General features: G+C 35.7%; 1 protein-coding gene across 2 annotated transcripts in view; it reads left to right on the top strand.

Moving 5' to 3' along the window:
• SMC6 (structural maintenance of chromosomes 6) overlaps positions 1–25065 on the top strand; it is a 68393-nt gene that overhangs the window by 22773 nt on the left and 20555 nt on the right. For both annotated transcript variants that reach the window (XM_031466607.2, XM_064494717.1), the window contains exons 8-20: positions 30–131; positions 3508–3627; positions 3731–3829; positions 6639–6785; positions 7063–7151; positions 7328–7492; positions 7922–8100; positions 9173–9377; positions 15438–15552; positions 16775–16935; positions 21208–21343; positions 22239–22319; positions 23413–23583. In XM_031466607.2, coding sequence (XP_031322467.1) covers positions 30–131; positions 3508–3627; positions 3731–3829; positions 6639–6785; positions 7063–7151; positions 7328–7492; positions 7922–8100; positions 9173–9377; positions 15438–15552; positions 16775–16935; positions 21208–21343; positions 22239–22319; positions 23413–23583 — 1770 coding nt within the window. The remainder of the gene's footprint in view (positions 1–29; positions 132–3507; positions 3628–3730; positions 3830–6638; positions 6786–7062; positions 7152–7327; positions 7493–7921; positions 8101–9172; positions 9378–15437; positions 15553–16774; positions 16936–21207; positions 21344–22238; positions 22320–23412; positions 23584–25065) is intronic.

Below are 25065 nucleotides of genomic sequence, written 5' to 3' on the forward strand. Positions count from 1 at the left end.
TCCTAACTGTGCTTTTCTTGTTGATGTAGTTCTTTATGAAAGCAACCCAACTTGAACAAATGAAAGAAGATTATTCATACATTATGGAAACCAAAGAAAGAACAAAGGAGCAGATAAATCAAGGAGAAGAGGTTTGTAAACACATAATGCAATTATTTTTTGAGATCAAATTCTTACGGTACTTACATCAGGTAGATGGTATTATAAAATTATGTACCTATATATCTCTATAAAACTAGTAGCATTTTCATAACACCACATGAAGTATAGGAAGTGTGGTTTTTACATTTAGGCTATTTGTGAGTCTACTTTTTCTTTTATAGTAATGGGTGTGTCCATGTCATTATTGTTCTGATTAGTTCTTTAATTACTTTACTAGTGCTCACCACACTCAATTATGTACCATCGGTTTCCTACTGAATAGTCAGGTGAATGACCCCAAGAATCCTGATATGTATTTACCATTAAACTATTTACTATAAACTAGAGGACAGGACAGTATCTAACATGCTTATCTCTTGATGTATGGCTGATCGACACCGCAGTAAGATACTACTAATTCTCCCTTAGAAGTAGTTCAAAAATGTAGTATTTCTTTTGATGGGAAAATAAGCGCACGCCTCACGCTGATACTGAACATAGTATGCATTTATAATTACATATGGTAGATAACTTTTTTATTACACCGGTAAAGCGTTAACATTTTAAGCACTGATAGCTTGGTAGCAGCTGTTGCATTGGTACTCACTAGCTTGGCAGTTGTGCAAATTTGAAATCACCCAGTCCAGTGTGGCTTACTAACATTTGTTTTCACATCTGCTCTATTTTGTTCTTATGCTTTCCTCTTCAGAGTCCTGAAGAACCCACCTTCTCTCTGATACTCAGAGACCTCAGAGTTATAAGGCTTATGTTTCAGCTGTTTCTCCAGAATATTAAGTCCCCCCAATTTTTATGTGATTCTTTATGTTGTTCTTTTGTCATTTAGTCAAGTTTTATCCGATCAGTTGCTTTCAGCAACTTCTTAGCATGTTCTTTTGCTAAGATAGAATTGTATTAATGATTGACTCAAGTCAGATTTTTTAGATGTTACACTGACCTTTTTAATTCTTTGAGGGATACATACTTAAATTTGGGTTTATAGTTGTATGGGTCATTAAGTGAAAACTGAAAAACAAAGATGAGGTTGTTTATTTTTATTCCCCATATTACTTCTTCAAACCTGGAGTATTTGATCGTATACAAGGAAGTACTATAAACTGTAGAATTAATGTAGCACTTTATTGGAGTATCAGTGTTATTACTGAGGAAAGGAAATATTTGCATACTCAAACAAATGTACATAGTGTATATTACATTTATTATTTTAAAAACAGTAAATCAGGACTCTGAAGAAATTTGTTTCAAACAGCTTGATGTTTAAACACCCGTTTTATAGTGTACTTTGTCATCAACGATTGAAGATATTTTGGTTATGAAGTTTAAGAAGTGTTTCTCTGTATCATGTAACAGAGCTTCTTATGGTGTAATACGCACTTAATAAGAACTTTTTTCTAGTTAATTAAATGTGCCATATTCTCGAAATAAACTCTGGGTTTGAATAGTTTAGTCTTTAGGAAATAGAATGTGAAGATTAGAAGCTAGAAGTCGTTCAGCCATCAAATAGTGAGTTCTGCCACCTGCCTGTTAGCATTGTGCTTTGGCCATGACCATTTAATGGTAAATACATATTAGGATTCTTGGGGTCATTCACCTGACTATTCAGTAGGAAACCGATGGTACATAATTGAGTGTGGTGAGCACTAGTAAAGTAATTAAAGATTAGTTTATGCAGAAGCACTTAATAAGGTGCTAGCAAAGGGGGTTAGGGACAAGGCAGGGGCAATGGGAGGGGTATAGTTGTTAAGTAAGCAATGTTGAAGGTAAGAATGGAAGGATGCATAATACCAGGCAAAGGATGGTGAGAGTGAGGAACTGTGTTCCAAGAAATAAGCATGGTTTGGGGTCTTGGGCAAGAGAGCACATGGTGTTTTTAAAAAGCTGAAAGAATTCCACATTGGCTAGAGTGGAGAACACAAGAATGAGAGTTAAGAGGCCAGATTGAGGAGGACCTTCTAAAAGCTAAGGGCAGTAAAACACATGGAAGTAGATGAGTTGATTGAATGTATGTTTTCAGTAGATCACTCTGCTGAAGAAGAGGGTGAATTTCTGAAAGGAAGGAACAAATGTAGAGAGATCGGTGAGGAGGGTAGTATCATTGCCCAGAGAGATGATGATGCCATTGTGAGTTAGGGCAGTGGCAGTGTTGATGGAGAGAAGAACTTTGAAATGATTTGGGCTGATGTTATGTGGGACATGGAAGGTGATGATGAAAATGGAAGCCAGATTTGTGGAGCTGAAAATGTGAGGAAATGGAAGAGCTAGAGATAATTTCCGTGAAACTTGGATGGAAAGGGGAAGACGACTTTCCAAGGGGGAGGTGGTGCCCAGGGATGGATGGTGGTGATTTTGTTTGTAAGTAGGAAAGATAAGTTGGTAAAGATTTAAATGGGATAATGGAAAGGAGTCAATGAAGAGGGTGAAGTAGAAAAAAAAAAAAAAAGGAAAGAGGATGAATAGGATGAAAAATCAAATAATTTAGACTTCCTGAGAAGGCAGAAGAGGGTGGGTAGGATCCAAATATAGGTAGGAGATACGGACTGGACTTCAGTATAATGAAGCCAACCTCTTTTATAGCAGGAGGAAGAGAAGACTGCTTTAAGCTTATATACAAGCTTATTGAAAGTTGGAGAGGGTTTCTTCTGGATAGCTTCTAGATTCTGTGAAGTAGGAGGCAGGGAGGATGAGTGAGCGGTTAGGATGGCGGGGTATATGCGATTTGAAGAGAGTGATGACAGACTGAAATAACCCTGAAGAATGGGAAAGTGACTTGTATTGGGAAACACACTAAGGGCCACAGTGTAAGGCCCTAGTTGAACGTGGTAACCATGAACAAAGAGGAGAGGCTGTCTACCCAGGTGGGCAGCTTTAGAAGCTGTTTATGTGTCACTAGAGTTAATTTTTGCTTAATGATTTTATTGATAAATTATTAAGAGAAAACTTAGGTAAGAAAAAATTTAACATTTGATTTTTGGAAATAAATTCCTTGTGAGCCTTCCATGATCTTTGAAATGGTTCTGGGTTTCCTTTGCCCAGAGTGGTCCAGTATATCAGATAGGGAATTGAGAGAAGATGGGAGACTGAGTTTTCTCTGCACTTGTGTGGTCTTTAACCTTTTATTCCTTTTCTCTTCTTCATCTGAAGAGTGACAGAATTAATAAGATTATTGCACTTGGTAAAAGTATACCAAAGAACCAAAACTATTTTTATTATTGCTTTAATTAAAGAAGTCATTTCCTAGCAAATCTTTTTCACTACTTGTTTAGACAGCATATTCAAAAGAAATACATTTACAGAAAGTCTTGTGTTTTAAGTGTTGGTAAGAAATATATTCTTTTTTCTTATTTTAAGCGACTTACTGAACTGAAGCGTCAGTGTTTGGAGAAAGAAGAACGCTTTCAAAGTATTGCTGGTTTGAGTACGATGAAAACCAATCTAGAATACTTGAAACATGAAATGGCTTGGGCAGTGGTAATGTTCACTTAATTACTTATTCACATATGCTTGTAATATACAGAATATATTTGATTATAGTTAGTCTTTTATATAATTTGCTGTATAATTTCTTTTTTAGGTCAATGAAATTGAAAAGCAATTGAATGCTATCAGAGATAATATCAAAATTGGAGAAGATCGTGCTGCTAGACTTGAGAGGAAAACAGAAGAACAGCAGGTAATGATACTCTTTTATACAGATTTAGTAACTAGAATCTTACGAGAATGCTGATATTAGACTATTTATAATGTACAAAAGAAGCAGTTTCAACCTATATTTTTATCTGTAGCTGAATTTATTACTTAAGTAAAGCCGATTTAAACTCTTGTGCAAAGACCGTTATGGCAACTCTCTTTAAAAAAGAGTACTGTGTTTGGATATGCTCAGCCTGTCTGAGGCTAGGGATGTAGAACTGAAATTCATGCATGTGAACAATGGTACTTTGTTACGGACTAGAGATACTAAAGTATGAGGCTTTTTACTCTTGGGTTCATTAAGGAGTAGAAACATAAAACAGCCTGAAGAATGAAGGGGTACTAGGATGATAGTCAATTAGAATAGCGTTAAACCTGAGTATCATGAAGTATTCAAATTCAGAACTGAACACAGCACCCAAAGATTGCTAGTGGAGCTTTCAGGGAACTGAGTGTTAGGGTCCAGAATCAAGATTGCCCATCAGAGGATTTCGTGTTGGTGGAGCACATATGGGACAAGTTGTTGGGTCTATTAAGGTTCATTTCAACCTGAGATCTAAGAGCTCAGGTAAAAACTGCTATTTATCTAAAATTTAGGAAACCCCTAAGAGTCTCCTACTTGGGCCTAGAGGTAGAAGTTGGTTGAGTGGTAAATAAAGGCAGTAATTTTCTGTCTGGCGTTTCCACGTGGATCTTTTACCATAGAGCCACTCTTTATGTTCTCCTTTTCATTCTCTTTTTAACAGCTTTATTGATACATAGTTCATATACCATACAATTCACCCATTTAAAATGTACAGTTCAGTGGTTTTTTTTTTTTTAATATATTCACAAGGATTCCTCTGCTGTTGTGCCAGAAGTAGAACGTGTAGCCTTTTCTTTCTTTATGGGAGCCGCCATGTACTCAATGTGGCTGACTTACATCTTAATATTTTGTTCTACTTAGCTTGGGAGTTTCTGGCTCCCAGGCTTGGTTGTAGTGCAGGGTACAATCTTCCCTACCTTGCTTTTTCTTGTCTACCCCTGAGATAAGCATATAAGTCTTTTTCCTTTGAGGGTTGTATCATTAAATCCATGAAAGGTAATAGATAAATATATAAAAGTAACAAAAATGGTGAAGATTTAGTGATCTCTTTAGTTTCTTACTCCTTTTTCTGATAGTAAATGGAAATTCAACCCCACCAACCTCTCACCTCAGATTTTCATTTTTTTGAGAATATTCTGAATTTTGCTAAATTCCTCTCAGCTTCGTTTCTTAGCTTGTCATAAGGCAAGATCTTAAGTTACTTTCCTTCTTAATTATTCCTCAGTCTGAAAGTGAGATCCAGTCTGATTAATAAATGCTCATTTTTTTTCCGAACGGAAAAAGGAGACTCTTGAGGCTGGGTGATACTTAGTTCTGTGGGGATGTGCTCTACGTAAGTGTATGGGCACGCTGTGTAGTAAATGGTCAATTTCTGGATAATAAGATATCTTATTATCTCTATCCTTCCCATCATGTCTTACATAAAACCTTTCACATAGTATATACTTATTTATTGATTATAGAATGACTTTTGAATGGATAGTTTCTGAAGAAATAGTGTCTAAAGCAGACTTTAAGTTTATATTAGCCTAATTTAAAACTGAAAATAGATACCTTATGTTTAGTTTGTGTAACACCTGTACCAACTTCAATTTTTATTAAAAAAAAAACATACAGATGACACTATCGATGTTTCAATAACAAAACTACAGTACCATCCTATAAAATGCTTCCTAAGTATCCTACATACTGACAATTCTCTGATCTGTATCTCCTATTCAAACTTTTTTCCTGAGCGCTTGATTCAGTATCTGTCTTCACATCCTCACCTACGTGTTCCGCACGTTCAGACTTGGCATTTCTAGTTGAGTAACTGTGACAGGGACTTTACAGCCCACAAAACCTGAAGTGTTCACTACCAGGCTCTTTCCAGAAAAGATTTGCTGATCCCTGATCTAAGTAGTTCTTGTATTTGTCACTTCTAATCTGTTCCTATTGTCAGTGTCACATTTTGGTCCCTAATTATTTTTGCTCTAGAATATTACAGTAACTGCTTACTGAAATCCTTCCCTTTTTTTCCCTTCACCTCACCTCCTGTGTACTTCCAAGTGACTGAATGTGTACATTTATGTATGGACTTGGTCGTCTCTTGTTTCCCTGTTGTCTAGTGTAAGCTGATCATTACGGAGTTCAAGGCCCTTCCACCGCTCCACCTCATCTGCCACCACTACCTCTCAGTTTAAGCTCCAGATACATTTTTACTTCCTAAAATAGGTTTAATGCCTTTCTACATGCTTTTCCATCTGGCTGTAAACATTTCCCCAACTTTTTTCTGGGACATTTTGATTACTCTCTCAAGTCGCAGCTCAAATGCTGCTTTGAAGGCATCCCTAACTTTTTCTGACAGATCTGTAGGTTCTTTCTCTGTGTTTTCACAATTATAAATATACATACCTATACATACCCTAATTAAGCATTACTGCATCCAGACTGTATGATCAATTTGCGTGTTTGTTTCTCTACAAAATTGTGTCTATCTCCTTTTAATTGTGTTACTTGAAGACAGTTGTTATTATGTCTTTGTATCCCCAGAAGATAGCACATTTGTTGCATAACTAAATTATATTTTAGTATCTTATATAATTATGTTTGTTTACCTAATTAATGTCTTGAGTTTAGTTGGAGTAAAATTAAGTTTATTATGAGATGTGAACTATATAGTTATTTTTAGAGAAAATGTATTCCAACAATGTTTTTTTTTTTAAAGGTCAGACTTAATGAAGCAGAAAAAAAATACAAGGATATTCAAGATAAACTAGAAAAGATTAGTCAAGAGACACACGCACGAGCACCAGAATGTATGGCATTGAAGGCAGATGTTACTTCTAAGAAAAAGGCTTATAATGAAGCTGAGGTGAGAGAAATTTTCCACTATTAAAAATTGCATATCAAATATAAATACTGTTCATTTATTTTTTTTTAAAGTAGAGGTTTTAGAATTGAGTAGAAACCTGTGTTGCTTTCAGAGTTTAAAAAAAAAGTAATGATTTCACATGGCCCTATGTATATACTTTGTTTTAAAAATACGTGTCTGCACGTATTCAGCCTCTGATTGGAAGACTTGGCACAAAAGTAGACTTGAATGGAGTATTCGTTTTTTCATTTTACTAAAGTGTGTCTAATTTTTTCAGGTTTTATTTAAACGTTCCCTAAACGAGTATAAAGCATTAAAGAAAGATGATGAGCAGCTTTGCAAAAGAATTGAAGAACTGAGAAAAAGGTACGATAGTTACTTTGCAGTTTTCTTGGTTACCTCATTTGGTAATAAAGTAATTCAGGTAAAATGCAGTATTTTATTTTCTGTATTGCTAAAGGAATTTTATCACATTGCTTTATGTTTTTAAAATGTTAGATTTTTTCATTTAACGTTTTTCACTTTGGATTATTTACCATTAGTGCCGATCAATCTTTGGAACCTGAGCGGTTGGAAAGGCAAAAAAAAATATGTTGGTTAAAAGAGAGAGTGAAGGTCTTATACGATCAAGAAAGTTCAGTCAATCAAGAGATTGAACAGTTTCAACAAGCCATAGAAAAGGACAAAGAAGAACATACCAGAATTAAGTAAGTGTCAACATTCTTAGATTTTTTTCCAGTTACTTGAAAATCATATAGTTTTCCTCTTTATGTTAAAAGAGAACACATTTTTTTGGTTGTTCTTCCTCATAATAAGAGGTTTTGGTTTTTTTTTTTTTTTTTTTTGGTAAGGGATCTTGTAAAATCACTTTTCTAGTAAGACTTTTCTTAAACTTGTGGAGTTGGATAGTTTCTGGGATTTCTAGTCCTTATCACTATTGTATTTTTTTTTTTCATGCGAAGTTTTGAGATCTTCTGACAATTTTCTCTGGTAATACAATTGTTTTCAAATAAATCTGCTTTTAGTTTTTAGGGTAGCTGTGTCATTCATTGGTATGCACGTGTTAGGGGATAAGACAATATTTCTCTACAGCTGCATCACATATCTGTTCTGTTTTTTCCACTTGTGTTTTTTAGGGAAGAAGAATTAGATGTGAAGCATACACTGAACTATAATCAGAAGCAACTGAAAGAACTGAAAGATAGTAAAACTGATCGACTCAAAAGATTTGGCCCCCACGTTCCAGCTCTTCTTGAAGCGATAGATGATGCTTACGGGCAGGGACATTTTACCTATAAACCCATAGGCCCTTTAGGTATTTGTCACCATTGGTCACGATATAATAAAAATTAGAAATACACTTTTATTTTCAGGAAGAGGTCTGTTGAATCTAGTTTTAAAACTCCGTTATTAAAGAACTATGCAGTTGCGTGTAGACTTTTTATGTATTTTAAGAAGTAATGATAAAATCATTTTAAGCTTTGTAACTTTCCTTTTGTATCTTTAAAGCATTAAAATAGCCAACAGAAAGAGAACTTAGGAAAAGGAAAATTAGTTATCGGGTTGAATAATCTAGTTCTGATTTTTTTCCTGAATGAATAAATCAGTGAACTAATTTGCATGTAATCGATTACTAGGAAAATGCAGTGGTATCAAAATACAGTTAAAAGACCAGTACCACCTGAGTTTTGTGTAACCTTTATGAAATTACTTATCTTTTTAATTTCTATTTAGTTAGACAACATTATTTTTAAATCCTCTTCCAACTGTAAATCTGGGGTTATTTAGTTATCCTCGTATATACATGAGAAGAAAAAATCGAGTTCTGAGGAGTTATCACTTAATTCTGTACATCATTAGGTGAAAATGATGCTGTAAATGTAAATATAAGTTGTCGGTGAAGTACTATATAAGTACAGTATTATGTACTATATTAAGTATTTTAGTAATGTCTCTTCATTTAAATGAGAAAAGTACTACCTCTATACCAGGATCTGTTTCAGTCGATGAGGCATTTTTTTTCCCTCTCTAAATCTAAAATCCCAGTATTAATCAGTTTTACAGAAAATAATAAAGAATCTATAAACCTTTTGGCTTGATTTTCAAAACACCATTCAAAAGCTGGAACAGTATATACATACATCAGAAAAACACTGTTGACTTACATTAGAGTGGGACGGTTTTTCACAGGATCTGGTGGGTATTCCCAGTGTATCCAGTGAAATGGGGGTACTTCCCACTTGGTTAAAATAAGGTCTGTAGTATCATTTAAATTGCTTCAGATGAAGATATTTTGAAGTCACTTATGAACTATCATTAGAAAAATAGTTTAACTACTATTTTAAGGTAAGTTTTTGTGGTCTTTTATAATTTTCTCTCGTTTTTAGGAGCTTGTATTCATCTTCGGGACCCTGAGCTTGCTTTGGCTATTGAATCCTGCTTGAAAGGACTTCTGCAAGCCTACTGTTGCCATAATCACGCTGATGAAAGAGTGCTTCAGGCACTGATGAAAAAATTTTATCTACCAGGGACCTCACGGCCGCAGATAATAGTTTCTGAGTTTCGGAATGAGGTGTATGATGTAAGACACAGGTAAGGCATCAGTAACTAAAAACTGTTTCTGGTTTTGCTTAGTCATGGGCAGACTCAGAAAGAATGAAAACATTTTTAATGTTAACCGTATCTACACTGATTTGTAAAATTCCATCCAGCTACGTCTTTAATTTGAATCTAGGTATTGGAGATACACAGATAAATGAGAGATACTCCCTTACACAGGGTCTGTTGTGAGGCACATACAGGTGGGAAATGGATACTGTGTAGCTTAGAAATTATATACCAATGAAGGAAATGGTGCAGACCTAGCCACGTTAAGAGGAAGGGTCGGAGGAAAAACTCTGACACTCGTTTACAGCTCAGCACTAGCTTGTCCACAGAGTCCATAAAGAGCTGTGACTGTTTTCTTTGATGACCCTAATAGACCATCTCAAGGGTATCATACCCACACGGGCCTCTTTGCTAGCTGCTGGCTAACCAATCACTTTACTTTTAAAAAGTTACGTGTATATGTATTCCTATTCCCAGACAACGTTTTAAATTTTCTTTTCTCTCTCACCTCCATTTTTTTCTGATAAATCCTATTTTTGCTTTTTTCAATTAAGTCTAGTGACGTGTGCCCTGTATTTGAATAAATTTGTATGCAGACACTACACCGGCACTCATTTATTCTCTGTCAGCTTCAATAAAATTCCATCACAAGATGCAGAAGTCGTTCAGATGAGGGAGCAATTAAATGTTAGTAGATAGGTTAGAGAAGAAATCAAAGAAGAGAGAATAAGTGATCAGTCTTCTAATTGATGGGTTTGTTAAGTGGTGGAAAGGGTTAATTGCCTTCTAGGCAAATAGAACTCTGTGTGAAATGTGTATGGAGATACGGTGTCATAAGTTAATTCTGCAAAAAATACCATTTGCATTATTGATAGGAAGGAAAATATTAAAAGATGTTTAGGACAAAATCAATAAAACCTGTTACTTGAATGTAAAAGAAGGAAGAATTGAGATTAAGAGCTAGATTTCTGGCTGGAGTGACTAATTAATAGATGTGCCATCAATTAATTTAGGAGACGTGTAAGAAGAAAAGTGGGTCTGTCAAAGGTAGGTAAGTCTTGTTTTGGAATTATTGATTTTGAGCTTTTAGGCTAGAAATAAGTATTTGGGGATTAGAAGTGTAGTGTTTTCTCTCACTGCATGAGAATTCGAACTTATGTTAATTTCTAGTTTTGATCCCAGGTTTCTGAAAATGTGATAAAACTGGAATTTCTATTGTGCTACCAGACAACATCGCTTATGGTATAAACGACCCCTGACAAATTAGTTGCACCTGGACTAGGAGAATTCTAAACACCTAGTGGGATTGCCAGTGTGGTGACATGTCATTGGGCATTTCCCTATGAGGACCTTGAAAATTGTGAGGTGGTTATGAGAGATCCTGACATCTGTGTAGAATGTATCCTCCCTCCTGCACCTGGGCCTTTGGGGGCCCAGAACAGTAGTTCCAGACAGCTACATACATGGTCTGCTCTACATGAACTGCTGCGTGGTTGCCCATGAGTCCTGGCACTGCCCTGCTGGCATGTTGTTTCCCAGCCATTGTATTCATCTCTTAGCAGTATACTGAGTGTGACTAATAGTATCCTGTGAGGGGTGCAAAGGTGAGCTAACTTTGTACAGTGTAATGTCACTTTTCTTGGAAGTAGGTGGATGTATGTGTTGAGAACAAGGTCCTCAAGGAGCAGGGTAAGAGGTTTGGGAGAATGAGAGAGGAAGCTAACCCAAAGTCCCTTAAGATTCAAACACCTAGTGGCTGCTGGAGTTTTCACTAATAATGTTGGGTTTTTCGAATAAATTTGAGTGGAGAATGTATACTGTCGGATTAATACTGCATTAAAATTTTTTAGAGAGGGTGGGTATCACAGAAGAAGAGGAGGGAAGCAATTGAGGAAGTGCTATTGGGAAAGTATTTAGCAGTTGGCCATGGGTTTTAGGCTAGGTGAGGAAGAAGGTGAGGACTGGGAGAAAATCTGTAGTTCGACGTTGGTCAATTAGAGAGTGGATTTACCAGGCATGATAAGGCTGGAAGGGTGCCAGGTTGTGGTGGAATAGGAAGTTAGGGTGTACTGGGAGCAGGTCTGGGGGATGACAAAGTCCACGTTATTTGGCTGTAAGAGGAGGTTGAAGTGAAAGTTGTGAGGAAGTTGGATACTAATCCTTTTGACTATTGACAGGATATTGACAAGTCTTGGGTCAACTTTTGCAACATTTTAAAGGAGTGATTTTTTTTGTGAAGAATTTTATCAGTATAAATTGTTTCAGATGCTAAATTTAAAAATTTGGGCATTTTATTTTAATGTAGAAAAAGAAAAGTGAAACACTAGTAGACTTACAATGAATCAGATATATTAGACTTAAGGAGATAACCTCAACCAAGGTACGTAGGAAAGTGCCTCAGTTTCTGGGAGACAGTGGGGAAATGTAGTTTTCCTTCCTATCAAGATGGCCTTGTTTCCTGACTTTGTAGGAAGCAGAGGCCACTGAACTCCTCAGCCTACTGTTGCCCGCCACTCACCGTGTCTGCATTTGTACTTTTTGCTGCATCTCAACACAAGAGATACTCTTTCTTGCTAAGGCTATTCTGCTTTTGCTCTGAATTGCATACTTTCTTGCCTGATTCATGAACCATTTCTTTAATTATTTTGACTCAACTCTCTAAACTTTCCTACTCCATTGACTTCTTACCCCTTTTAACATCCTAGGTCACTGATCTGTCTCTCCCATCTTAAAATCAAACTCCTCCCAGAGTAACTGTGCATTCACTTCTTGACCCACTGCTCTCTGGCCCCTGAAATATTCATTATGTTCTCCAGTTATTTCTTTGTTGCCAAATACGATAGATACACATGTCTATTTTTGTTTATTTGTTTACCCTCTCTTAGGTATTAGATACTGTTAAACACACCTTCCTTGAGACCTTGTGCTCCTTGGTTACTGTGACGCTACTTCCCTGGTTCTCCTGCCTCTCAGATGTTCTCAGCCTGTTCTGTAGGCCTTGCTCTGTCTCCCGCTCCTTTCATTCTGGTTCTCACAGCTCTGTTGTTGGTTTGTTGTCACTTCTTAAAAACGCCCGAAATCTTAAACATGTTTTTCTCTGTATTTAATATGATTGTGGTATTTTTCCCTTTTACGTGGCTTTAGAAATTACGTTTTTATTAAAGATTTCTTTGAAGCTTAATGAGGACCATCGAATCAGTCTGTCCTGTGATACCTCTTACCAGTGAGGCTCATCGTGCTTGCCTGGAGGTTGACACTGCAGTTTTCCTGTGTCCCTCCCTTCCGCTTTAGGCTTTCTGCTTTATGTTGTTTGGTGAGCCTGTTTCATACGGTCCTTTCCTCGTCTCACTACTGGTATGTCATTGCTTCTATTCTTTTCTACTTTTAGTTCCCCTAGGCTGATCTTATGGCATCTCTCAGCATGCAACTAATTGTAATATAAACCAATATGAAGTACATCCCAGGGAAGTTGAGCAAGAGAAGGGGTGGCCGACGTGGCGCTTTGGAGCAGGCTCATCTAGCAGGTGCCTGCTCGGGAATAGGTGCTCCTTCCCAGCACGGAAACCTGCGCTTTCCGTGGACTGGCCAGAGGCTGCGTTTCACCACAGTCTCCTGCCACGTACCCTCCCTCTTAGACTCTCGTTCCCTCTCCCCTCGCCCCTCACTCCCTACTTTGTTTCACTGATACCGCTTGACATTTCTAGAGCACCCACCCGCTCTTCTTTCCTATCTTTGTTATTACTTCCACTTGGACTCTATCCTAAGGTAACTATCCTATTTCTCTGCCTCCTTTTACAGGAGAAACTCCTCAGAAGAATTTTCTATGTCTCTCATTTCTCTCTTCCCCTTCTTTCTTGAACCTCCTTCACCCCATACCAAAGCAGCTCTTGTCAGGGCACCAGCGAGCCTTGCTGGGCTTGGTCCTGCCGTCTTCCTTCCTTACTGCTCGCTCATTTGACCCTGTTGATCATTTCGTTCTTCCCCTAACACTTTTTCTCTTGATCCTTAGGACCTCCCTCTTCTGGTCTTCCCAGATCTCAAGATGTTCTTTTTTTAATGTCTGGCTTATTCCTTCTCACTTGGGGACCTTTCATGTCAATGTTCCAGACCTCTTCTCATGTGCACCTGCTCCCAGCACTGAGTCCCCGGGTGAGCTCATCCAGTTTCATAGCTTTAAGAGTAGTCCATACACTGATGATGACCAGACTGTATTTCTAGTGGGGCTCTTTCCTCTGAGCTTCTGAATCATACATCCAGTTTGTATTTCCCACTTTGATGTCCAATAGACATTTCAGATTTAGCATATCTAAAAGCCAAATTTCTGATATCCACCCTGAAACCTGCTCTTCCTGTGGTCTTCTTCATCTCCATTTTTCAGTTGCTCAAGCCAAAACCTCAGCCATCCTTGCCTTCTTTCAGCCATTCCACATCCTATTGGCTGTACTTTAGAATATGGATCCAGGATCTAAACCCTTCTGCAGTGACCACCCTGCTTCAAGCCATTCACATGCCTCAAGCGAGTATTGCAAAGGCTGATCTTCCTGCTTGTGGTTCCCTTCCGCCCACACTCTCAGTATCCCAGCCAGAGTGAGGTCAGATCATGTCATTCCTCTGCTCAAAGTGCCCTGTACGTTCCCATCCTCTTTAGGCCTTGCTGCAACCTCTCAAGCCCACGTGATGTGTCCTCTTGTCATCTCTCTTGTCTTTGTCTCCAGACGTGCCCCCTGCACTGCTCATCCACCACAGCAACCGGCCTCCTAGCTTCTCCAGCAACCCTTTCCAGGGCCTTTCCAAGTGCTGTTCCCTGGGCTTTTCAGGATGTAGATGTGACTGTCCCATTTCCTCAGATGTCTGCTAATTGTCACCTTAGTAAGGCTTTTCCTGACCTTTTTTTCTGTGAAAAAGCACTGTATGCCCCCTTTTCTTGATTTCTGTCTCCCTTCAATAGAATGTAAGCTCCATGGGGAGAAAGATATTATCTGTTTGTTCCCTGCTGTCTCCTCATCCTCTAGAGAGTATCTGGCACATAGCAGGTGCTCAGTCAGTACATGCTGAATTAATGAATGAATAGGTGTAAAACATATATATACAAAGATACTTCTCTTTGTTTTGGAATTCTAGAACTAAGCACTAAGAATGCCTTTGCCATTTCCCCTTTAGCCAGTCATTGCTTCTGCACCTACTGTTTTTGGTATGTGCATGCTTCAGTGCTACGTATTATAGCTCAGATGCTAAAATTATTTAGTTGAAAGATTGTCTCTTTAGGGAGCCCAAATTACAATTCGTAAGAATATCTTCTCATATTTCTTCTACGTTGATAACAAACTTAGTTTTCCTTATCTCAGTGAGAAAATTGTTTAGCTATTTAAAAATGTGTTTTAATTAGTTGCCTTTGATGTTTATGTATGATAGCAGTATAAGATTTAAAGAAATTATAATTATTAATTATAATGAGCAATAAGACTTAATGATTAAGAATCTGGGTTCTAGAGCTGAGCTGCCTGGTTTAAGTCCTAGCCTGACCACTTAGCTAGCTTTATGACATTGGGGAACTTATTAAACTCTCTGAAGCTTCCTCATCTAAAAAAAAATGAAGAGAATAATATTATCTATCTCATATAGTATCATGAGGATTAAATGAGCTAATATAATATCCACAGGGGATTGATTCCAGGACCCTCTGTGGATGCTCAAGTCCCGTGGTCGGCCCTCTGTAGCCACAGTTCCACACCTCCTGATTCAAACAGCCGTGGATACTGCACTGCACACCGTATTCATTGAAAAAGAATCTGTGTATAAGTGAATCCATGCAGTTTACACCCGTGTTGTTCAAGACTCAACTATATTCATATGTTTAGAGCAGTGCCTAGTGCATGTAGTATTAAATAAATGTTTGCTAATAAAATAAAATATCCTATTACAGATGTTTTCAAGTGTTATCACTTATTTCCCATGTTTTGTTATTGTCTCTCATCTCCTCACCCATTTAAAAAAATATATAATTAAAGTTTGGTAAGTTAACCCGCATGTATTTTTGTCTCCTAGAGCTGCTTATCATCCAGAGTTCCCCACGGTTCTGACAGCTTTAGAAATAGATAATGCAGTTGTGGCAAATAGCCTGATTGACATGAGAGGCATAGAGACAGTGCTGCTGATCAAAGTAAGACCAGATGCTTGCTGTATTTTGTTTTTAATTTCCTAAACTGTGGTTGGTTATACAAATTCCTATTCTGCTTCTGTATCATAGCGTTGTTGATGGTTCACTGTAGAACTTTCACCTCATAGGAAAACCTGTAGACTAATACAGAGCTGGTTGGTTTGTGCATTTACTGCCCCAGGGAACTTTATAACTTTTGGCTATTCTTCATAAAATAATGACACAATATATGTTATTCTTTTGGTACGTGATGATCAAAGTTTTTTTTTGTTCATTCTTTGACTACCAAATCCAGTTTTTATTTCCCCTTACAGATACCATGCATTATTACATTCTGATTTTTAAACAAGTACTTTACTTGATATTTTATGAATTATTTTTCTTAAAACTTCGAGCTCTGTAAAAATAAGTCAAGTGTTTATTCTTCATCAGCGTATGTATTTCTGTGTACTTGTTGGATGTGATCACCAATATTGTGTTTCAGCTATTGGCATAAATTTGCTAAGAAAGGACAAGGAAATTCAAAACCAATGTGTAATTAATGTAAACAGAGTCTGCTTCTCTCATGAATAGGAACTGAGAGGCTTGTGCACATGTATATTGCAGGTTCCTGTTGTAATTATCTGTGAACTTAGCCCTCTGTGTTTTAGACAGATACCTGAAAGAAAATAGTGAAGTCCTTTTGTAATGGTCTATCCTAAAGGAGGTTGATTAGACCTCAGTTAAGCCTGATCCCCTTTTTACTTCCTTTTGGAAGTAAAACATTAAATATTTCCAGGCTTTCCCTACGTAATTCAGTATACTAATCTTATTGAAATCAGCTATTCACTCACATCTTTTCTAGGGTGTAAAAATCATTTAGAAAAAATACAATTTCACTTTTCTACGAAAAATAAGATTTCTAAAGTAAATATTTCCATGTGAAAATGTACTTAAAATAATTTTTAATTTTAAATATACAGCAATATTAGAATTTAAAAATAAAATATATCAGTTTGTTACAAAACATTGTTTCCTATTTTAAAGACTCTTAATAGTTTAGTCCTTTAAATCTTGAAAGTTGTTTTTTAAATTTTTAAATTTATCTTCATGAAAATTATTTCATTTGAATGTTTAAATAAAACTGCTTGAATCTTAAAGTAGTGATAGGTAACATTTTGAAATTGTATACAGCAGAAATGCTTTGGCATAATTTAAACATCTATTTTCCCCTCTCTTCTTTCAGAATAATTCTGTAGCTCGTGCAGTAATGCAGTCCCAAAAGCCACCCAGGAATTGTAAAGAAGCTTTTACTGCTGATGGTGATCAAGTGTTCGAACGGCGTTATTATTCCTCTGAATATACAAGACCTAAGTTTCTAAGCAAAGATGTGGATTCGGAAATTAGGTTGGTGTTCAGTGTAGCTTTACTGTATCATTCCCACTCCTTCTTTGGGGTTCATTTCCTTTCATATTACTCTATTAACAGTTGTGTCAGTGAGTAATAGGGAGTAATCTGTTTGGGCTTAATTGGTCATTTAGCTGGATGTGGAATTCTAGATTGACACTTATTTTCCGTCATCACTTTAACAGCAGTATTCTGGGCTTGAGCAGCTGGTCTGCACATTGCTTATTACCAGTCTGCAAGGAGGGCAGGAGCTTAACTCAGAGTGTGAATCAGCTGCATCACTGTCCCGTTGTTCAGTTTTGCTGGATTTTCTCAGCAAGAGTGCAAGTGTGCTGCTTTACATTCCGGCTCAAGGTCCTTGTTACGTCTCTGACTGGTGCTTTGAGTTGTTCTGTTCTAGAAGAAAAAGCAGTCGGTACCATTAGAACACATGCCTATGCAAATAAAGCTGCTGGAGGAGACAGTGAGAAGCTGAACGAAAGACTGAGTGTACTGAATGAGATTCCAAAGCATGCAGAAATAATTTTTGGTACCAAAAAGACATGATTTTCCCAACTGAACATGTCAGTTGAGGAACTGATGGGATGGATGGAACTAAATTAATGATCTAGAAGACCTCAATTAGAAGACCTTAGAACTTAAGTAAAAGAACTAAGAAAACTGAGTAAAAGTGAAAGTATTCTAAATGGCTTGTATATGTTGGGGGAAATGAATTTTGTTGAAGTAGATATCTGGCTTTTAAATTATATTAGTTATTTTTGTGTTACTATGAGAGTAGCATAAAGGAAAATTGACATAATGTTTATTGGAAAGTGTAGTAAGTTTTTTTTTTAGCAACAGAAAACTGTTGAATGACTAGCAGCTTGCTGTTAAGGCTCTCAGCACACATTTTAAATTGACACTGAGTCTTTGTAATAGAATGAATGAAAGTCCATAAACATTTGAATGCACTTGTATAAAAGAGACCTGTAAAGTGATAAATTTTTGTCCACTGTGCCGTAACACTTAAATCAGCCCTTTGGGTAAGACTAAATTATATAGTACTCAAGCAAACATGAATGCAGATTTACAGCATTATCATGGTGGTGTTATTCTGTGCAGTTCACACTTTTTCTTTCAACAGAACATGTGTTGTGCATCTGTGTCCCAAATCTTTAGGAAAATATGACACATTCTTAGAAGAGGTTGTAAGTGTATCAGCAGCAAATCGGGATCCCTGATTTCTAGCATTTTAGTAGTAAGGGTTTAATACTTACTTTTGAAGTTGATAATTGGCTTCATTTTTAGCTAAAAATATTTGCATCAATGTGTAGTGGACAGAGCTTTGTTTTAAAAGTCAGGTGAACGTTGTTTTTTTAAAAAAATTGCCTCCAACATTGATAAACTTTATTGATTGAAAATATACTAAGTTCTGATGTTATTTAAATGATATTTTGAAAATCGGTTTTGACTTGAACCAGTATGATAGTTGTCTGATATTTGGAAGTTTAAAAGAATTTATTGGCATTTTTTAAATACAGAAAAATATAAATTAGAAAACAAAACTAGCTCATAATCTTATCTCTCCACAGTCCCTATTGACATTTTAGAAATAATTAAAAGCAATATATGCATATAGTGAGAAAATTCAAACAGTACAGAAAGGTATGCAATGAAAAGTGATACCCTTTGCTCCCATCCCTCTTTCAAAAGTAAGGTAATAGCTTAACAGCTTCTTATATCTATTTCCAGAACAGTATATAGACTTGTACCATATATATATGATTTTTTAAAATTGAGATATATCTCATATGCCATAAAATACACTCTGTTTTAAAGTGTACAATTTAGAGATTTTTGTGCAACCATAACTGTTAATCTAATTCCACCACATTTTTGTCACACCAGAAGGAAAACGCATCCCCATTAGCTGTTACTCTCTCATTCCTCCCCGCCTCCAACCCCTGGCAGCTGCTGATCTACTTTTGGGTTAGTCTTTATGGATTAGTCTATTCTGGATATTTTCATATAAATGGAATCATATAATATGCAGCCTTCTCTGTCCAGCTTCTTCCACTTAGTATGTTTTCAAGGTTCATCCATAATTGTGTTGTGTATAAGTATCCACATGGTATCTTTGTCTTGCTTTTTGTCTCAGTATTGTATCTTGGAGATCGTTCCATATCAGCACATTCACAGCTGCCTAAACCATAATTTACCTGACCCTGTTCATGGATGTAGGTGTTGTCTGCTGTTTTCTCCTGTTACAGCAGTGCTGCACTGAGAACACATGTATATCCTGTCATACTTTTCAAAGGATGTATGTAGCTTAAATTCTAAATGGTAAAAATGCTGAGTCAAAGGATATGTGAATTTTAAAATCATTTAATAGCTGTTGCCAAATGACTCATTGTTTTATTAACATACAATTTATGGCCCAGTTTTAAATACTTAATAAAATTAAATAATTGTTAATATTTTTAATATTTACTATTACATGAGCCTTAATATTTATTAAATAAGTTAATATTTAAATTTTATTTTATTATATAAGTTGATCACTTTCACAGTTTCATGGGAAAGAGTGGCTTCTTCATAAACAACAAATATCAGTGAGTACCTCCTATGCCAGGCACTGATCTAGGCACAGTATACAGCAGGAAACAAAGTATACAAACTCCTCTGTCTTGGAGCTTATATTAACAAGGTGGAGGTGGACTATAAACCAGTACTAACTAGGTCAAGCGCTGTGGGGACGCACAGCACAGTGAGGGCTACGGAGTGAGGGGTGAACTATTAGGACAGGCTTTTCGGAGAACGTGTATCCATCCCACACAGACAGTTCACACCTACTGAGCTCAGTTTTAATACATACTTCCTGAAGTAGCAAACGTTCTTTCTCCATGTAAAATTTAATTAAATACTAAGGAGGAAAACTACATGAAAATGTGTAAGAGTGCAGTCTACTCAGCAAAAAGGAAGCTGTAAACTTTAGCCATTTTGTTCATTTAAATTATGTTGATTGCTTAAATGTATTCTAAATATTAGAAAATAATCTAATAACAGCATATTGTTTGTACTCATTTTGGTCTTTATTTTTAGTTTAGGCTCTAGATTTCAAAGTTTGTTTGCCTGGTTAAATTTTTTTTGTTGAGCAAAATTGCTGTTTGTCAATAAAGATATCGATTTATACATCATAAAATGAATGTTTCTTATTAAATCCCAAGGAGCCATCCTAAGTTTTTGCATCTGGCCCCATTTTTACCAGAAATACCACAATTACTCTCTTCTTTTTCTCATTTTATCATTTGTTTCTCATTCATTCAGCTAACATTTATTGCTTTTTTAAAAAATTTTGGAAATTCTACAAGGTAAGCACAGTTATAGTAGTTCATCAAATTTAAGGTGCACTATTATTTTATATACTAGTAAAAAAGAAAAAAATGCTGCTAGTTGAAGCATGAACTGGAAGATGATTTCAGAATTCAGACATGTTAAAATGTGGAAAAATACACATCTTAGTAGAAACTCTGGCATACGCTCTTCATCAGAGAAGACTTGTTCTTAACCGCCCAGGTGGTTCTCTTCCACCAGGCACGCAGTTTGGGAGACCGTTGTGTGTGGGTCAGTGCGGCAGGAAGAGGTCACTGCTCAAGACGGGTGCCTCTGCGGGCTTGCAGACCCTTTATGGCTCTGTACCTGCTGACCTTACCCGCCACCTCTTTTCTTTGTCTTCTCTTTCACTCCCCACACACTCAGCGTTTATTCATCACAGTAAATGTTGAGCTGTCAGTTTTGTTTGTTTTCACTACTCTATGCCTTCATGTATTTCTTCCCATTTTTTCCTCTAACTGGTCCAGCTGGTAAAAACTTTGGAGAACACAAGTCAGTTGTCACTCCCAGACTCACTTTTATGTTGCCATAGTACTGTGGACACGTAGTACAGTGTCCTGTTTACATTTTAATGTTGCAGTTTATTTCCTTTTTGTCTGATGCCTTTATGTCTTAATTCTTTTGCTTCCTCTCTCTATCACTGTGCACAATGCCTGCCATACACAGATCATATCATAAATACTTATTAATGAAATAAGTAAAATTTGATTCCAGTTTAGAAGGTATTTTTTGAAATCTATATTTTCATGTTATGAATTACTTGGTAGGAATAGAGAACTAGTTTAACTGAATAGGGTTTTGTATATGAGCTTTTATAAAAGGCCTTTCTTTGTAAACATCTAAATATTTGTAATATTCAGTAGATTTAAAGTACTTTTTAATCCTGTGTTTTCTACTAAGTGACTTGGAGAATGAGGTTGAAAATAAGAAAGCCCAGATATTAAATCTTCAGCATCATTTGTCTGCCCTTGAAAAGGATATGAAACGCAATGAAGAATTTCTTAGAAGATGCGAACTGCATTATAAAGAGTTAAAGGTAAAAAAACATCATTTTGTTTTCTTAACTATCACTTCCAAGTTATTTCTAAGGTCTTACCATTCATTTAGTTAGATGAGTAGTTCTCAGATTTCTGGGCCTCAATCACCTTTATAGTCTTAAAAGAGCTTTCATTTATGTGGGTTTTAGCTATCTATCAATATTTACATTGTTAAAAATTAAAGCAAAATTTAAGACTATTTGTTAATTCATTTGAAAATAGTAACAAATATGTGTTAACGTAAGTAATAGTTTTATGAAAAATAATTAATTTTCTAAAACCAAAAGTATTTAGTAAAAAAGATTGACATTTTAATATTTTTGTAAATCCCTAATATCTGGTTTAGTATAATTCAACTGAACTGTCATAGCAGCTTCTACAATCAGTCCATTGCTGTATTACACATCATAGCTATAAAGCTCCTGTACACTTGTAAAAAAATTGATAGTAAAAATTGTTTAAAAAAATAATGTCTTAGTGTTTTTATGAAAATAATTTTGACCTTATGAACCCTCTGAACGAGTCTCAGAGACACTCAGGAGATACTGGGATTAGACTTTAAGAACCACTGGAGTAATCTTTCCATAAGTTGAGGCTGGATGCTTCGGGAAAATATTTTCCCTGTTAACTCAATGTTGTCCTCATTTTAAGTGCTAAGATGGAGTACTGACATCTGTTTTGCATGGGAATGGATTAGCAATAAAGGTGACCAAAGAAGACTTTTTACAGAACTTCGTTTCGTTCATTTAATACTTACGTGTTTCTTGCATTAACTATGGAATCCTTCTGTAACATAAAATAGTAGAACTTTGTCAGTTAATACTTTCTTTCCAGGGTTTTTGTTATTGATTTATTTTTATGTTACTAAAATCTAAATACTTTTTTTTCCAAAAGATGAAAATAAGAAAAAGTATTTCTGAAATCCGGGAACTTGAGAATATAGAAGAACACCAATCTGTAGATATTGCAACCTTGGTAAGATTCTTCTCAATTTAAATGCAGTATTAAAGGACAAAACCGTCACTTAGGTTAAGAGTATGTACTCTCAACTTTTTTAGAAAACCCTTTTACTTGGGGCTACTTTTTATGATTACTGTCTCCATTACAAATAAGATAGAAACTACCTGGTGTATGGCCTTCAAGTTCCTTAATATTTTGTACATAGAACTTGCACGCATAATAACTGGTTTTGTCTTCATCTGCATGAAATAGAACTATCAAAGCTGAATTTGTGTGTCTCAACAGTGCCCTTTCGAAACAAACTACCTAGCATAGTATTTTTCAGAATTAGTATCAATGTAAGTGATGTCTTTCACTCAGTTGTAGTCGATCTCTGCATTGTTTTCCTTTTTCAAGGGTAATGGTTTTAATTTGCCACATATTTGTTACTCTGTTTTAATTTCCTCTAGGCGTCTTTTTATGACATTCAGCTTAGCTTCCTGAGTTATGATAAGTAATGAATTAGATAGATTGCAGAGTCTTGTTAAAATGAATAAATATTTACCAATTGTCTGCTGTGTACCAGGCCCCATGTTAAATGCTGGGGATACAACAGTGAACAAAACAGACTGAGTCCCTGCAGCGATGGGCTTTACTCCAGTGAGAATTTGTGTTCATTTTTTTTCTTAGTAATCCGGTTTTCCACTTGGTGTTTTCTGTTTTAATTCCTTTTATTGATAGACTAACTTTCTTAAAGGTATGGACTGTGTCTTGTTTATTTTTGTCTGCTCAGCATCTAACACATTGTCTGGCACAAGACACATATTTATACACTATATTTTGAAAGAAAACGTGAGTAGATAGAATAAAAGTTACCCTTTTGATGATGACCTCAAGCACAATATGGTTTGTCTTCTAAATGTAGTCCTTTCTTGTTTTTGAACCTGTTTTCTTCTACTTCCTAATTTACCATTAAGAGTTCGAAAATATCCTGATGTTCTTTGTATTTGTCTTTATCTGATTTGCTTGTAGCCTGTAGTTTCTCCTCTTCCAGAATTGTTTGTACTGTTTTTCTATTTGGTAACGTAAGTATTTTAATTGATTCTTTATGCTCTGTAAATGTTACCAGGAAGATGAAGCTCAGGAAAATAAGATCAAAATGAAAATGGTTGAGAAAAATATGGAACAACAAAAAGAAAACATGGAACATCTTGAAAGTCTGAAAATAGAAGCGGAAAACAAGTATGATGCAATTAAACAGAAAATTAATCAGCTATCAGAGCTGGCAGACCCACTTAAGGTATATATTGTTACTCTGCTATATATATTTTTTCTGTTTTAGTTTGATATCTGCAGTATACTTGCTAGATATTACCCAACAGAATTTATGGTTAAATGTAAATATAATTATATAAAAACTAGGATGTAAAACCATTTTCATCATTAGATCAATTAGACTTAAACAGTTCTGCTCACGCCTTTAAGGAGAATAAATTTCCAAATTTCTGTCCCCACAGAAGATTACAGCTTTTGTTCCCTTTTTATTTTGTGGGATTTTTTTCTTCTTCTTTTAGAACCAGGGGCAGAGATATCTTGTCTGTCTATATGATTTCTTTGCTTGCCTGTTCTGTTGTCCTGCCCACCTTTCCTCAGTAGCTTAAGTAGTTGATATAAAAACCAATTTGAAATGAAGTGCTACCCAGTTTCTGTTTATTAACAAATTTCCATTGTATTCCAGTCTGAATTCAGTTGGCTTTTTTTTTTAAGCATATGCTTTTTAAAACCAAATCTAAGGAAATAAAATTATTTAATAATTAAATTCTGTAAATTTTACCATTTTGAATAGCTTTGTTATCAGTAGCTTATTATCATTTTCATTTTGTGAGTAGTTCAATTATTCTCAAAACTTCAAATTTTGTTTATAAGACACTGAGAAGAGTCAATAGTATGTTTTAAGAGGAGAGAGTTTATGTTGATGATATAACCCCCGTTTTCAGCAGGAAAATTACCCCCTTTGAATCAAAATGTGTTTAGGTATTTTAGAAGTTTAAAAGAATTTGTGTGTATATGAACTTTACTGTAATTGTCTCCACTGACGATTTTAGAAAACATAATTTGTCAAAGGAAGTTAGAAGAGGAGCTGCATAGAATCAACTTTTCCCTGTTTATGGTGGCCTCTCTGTAGTTGCTTTACATAGAGCTGTGATTCCTGCCTGCTGTTGTAACGCAGGGTGGTTTAGTTTTTTTCCATTTGAGATAAGAATAAAAAATGGGAAGATAGACTGATAAATTAACTGTTTAAGAGGAATATAAAACTTTAATAATAAAGTTGTGAGGAAGGAAAAAGTATTAAAGATAGTGTTGAAAAAGACAAGAAAGTCATTAATACAGGAATTAGAATTAAAAAGACAAAAGTCCAAGATAAAAAAGAGGTCAAAATTAGTTTTTAAAAGAAAATAGAATAAGAAGGAATAAAATAAATATGAAAATCGTCCAGAATAGGAAAGGTAGAATTCAAAATGCAGGAATTTTTTAAACAAAGGTAAGGTAAAAGAAGTGTTTAAATGGGTGAAGAATTGAGCAGGGCAACTTAAAATCAAAATGATGAAGTATGCCTAAACAATATAGAAAAAGAAATAATTGGTACCGAAATTATCCCAGATAACTTAAAATTAATAAGAAAAAATGAAAAATAAGCTATGTTCTGTTCTTTAGGGACCTCTAGGCTAAAGCAACTCCTGGAATTTTGGGAGTCCATAAATAAGTTCAAGAGCAAAAGATA

This window comes from Camelus dromedarius, chromosome 15 (assembly GCF_036321535.1).
Source record: "Camelus dromedarius isolate mCamDro1 chromosome 15, mCamDro1.pat, whole genome shotgun sequence".
Classification (NCBI taxonomy): domain Eukaryota; kingdom Metazoa; phylum Chordata; class Mammalia; order Artiodactyla; family Camelidae; genus Camelus; species Camelus dromedarius.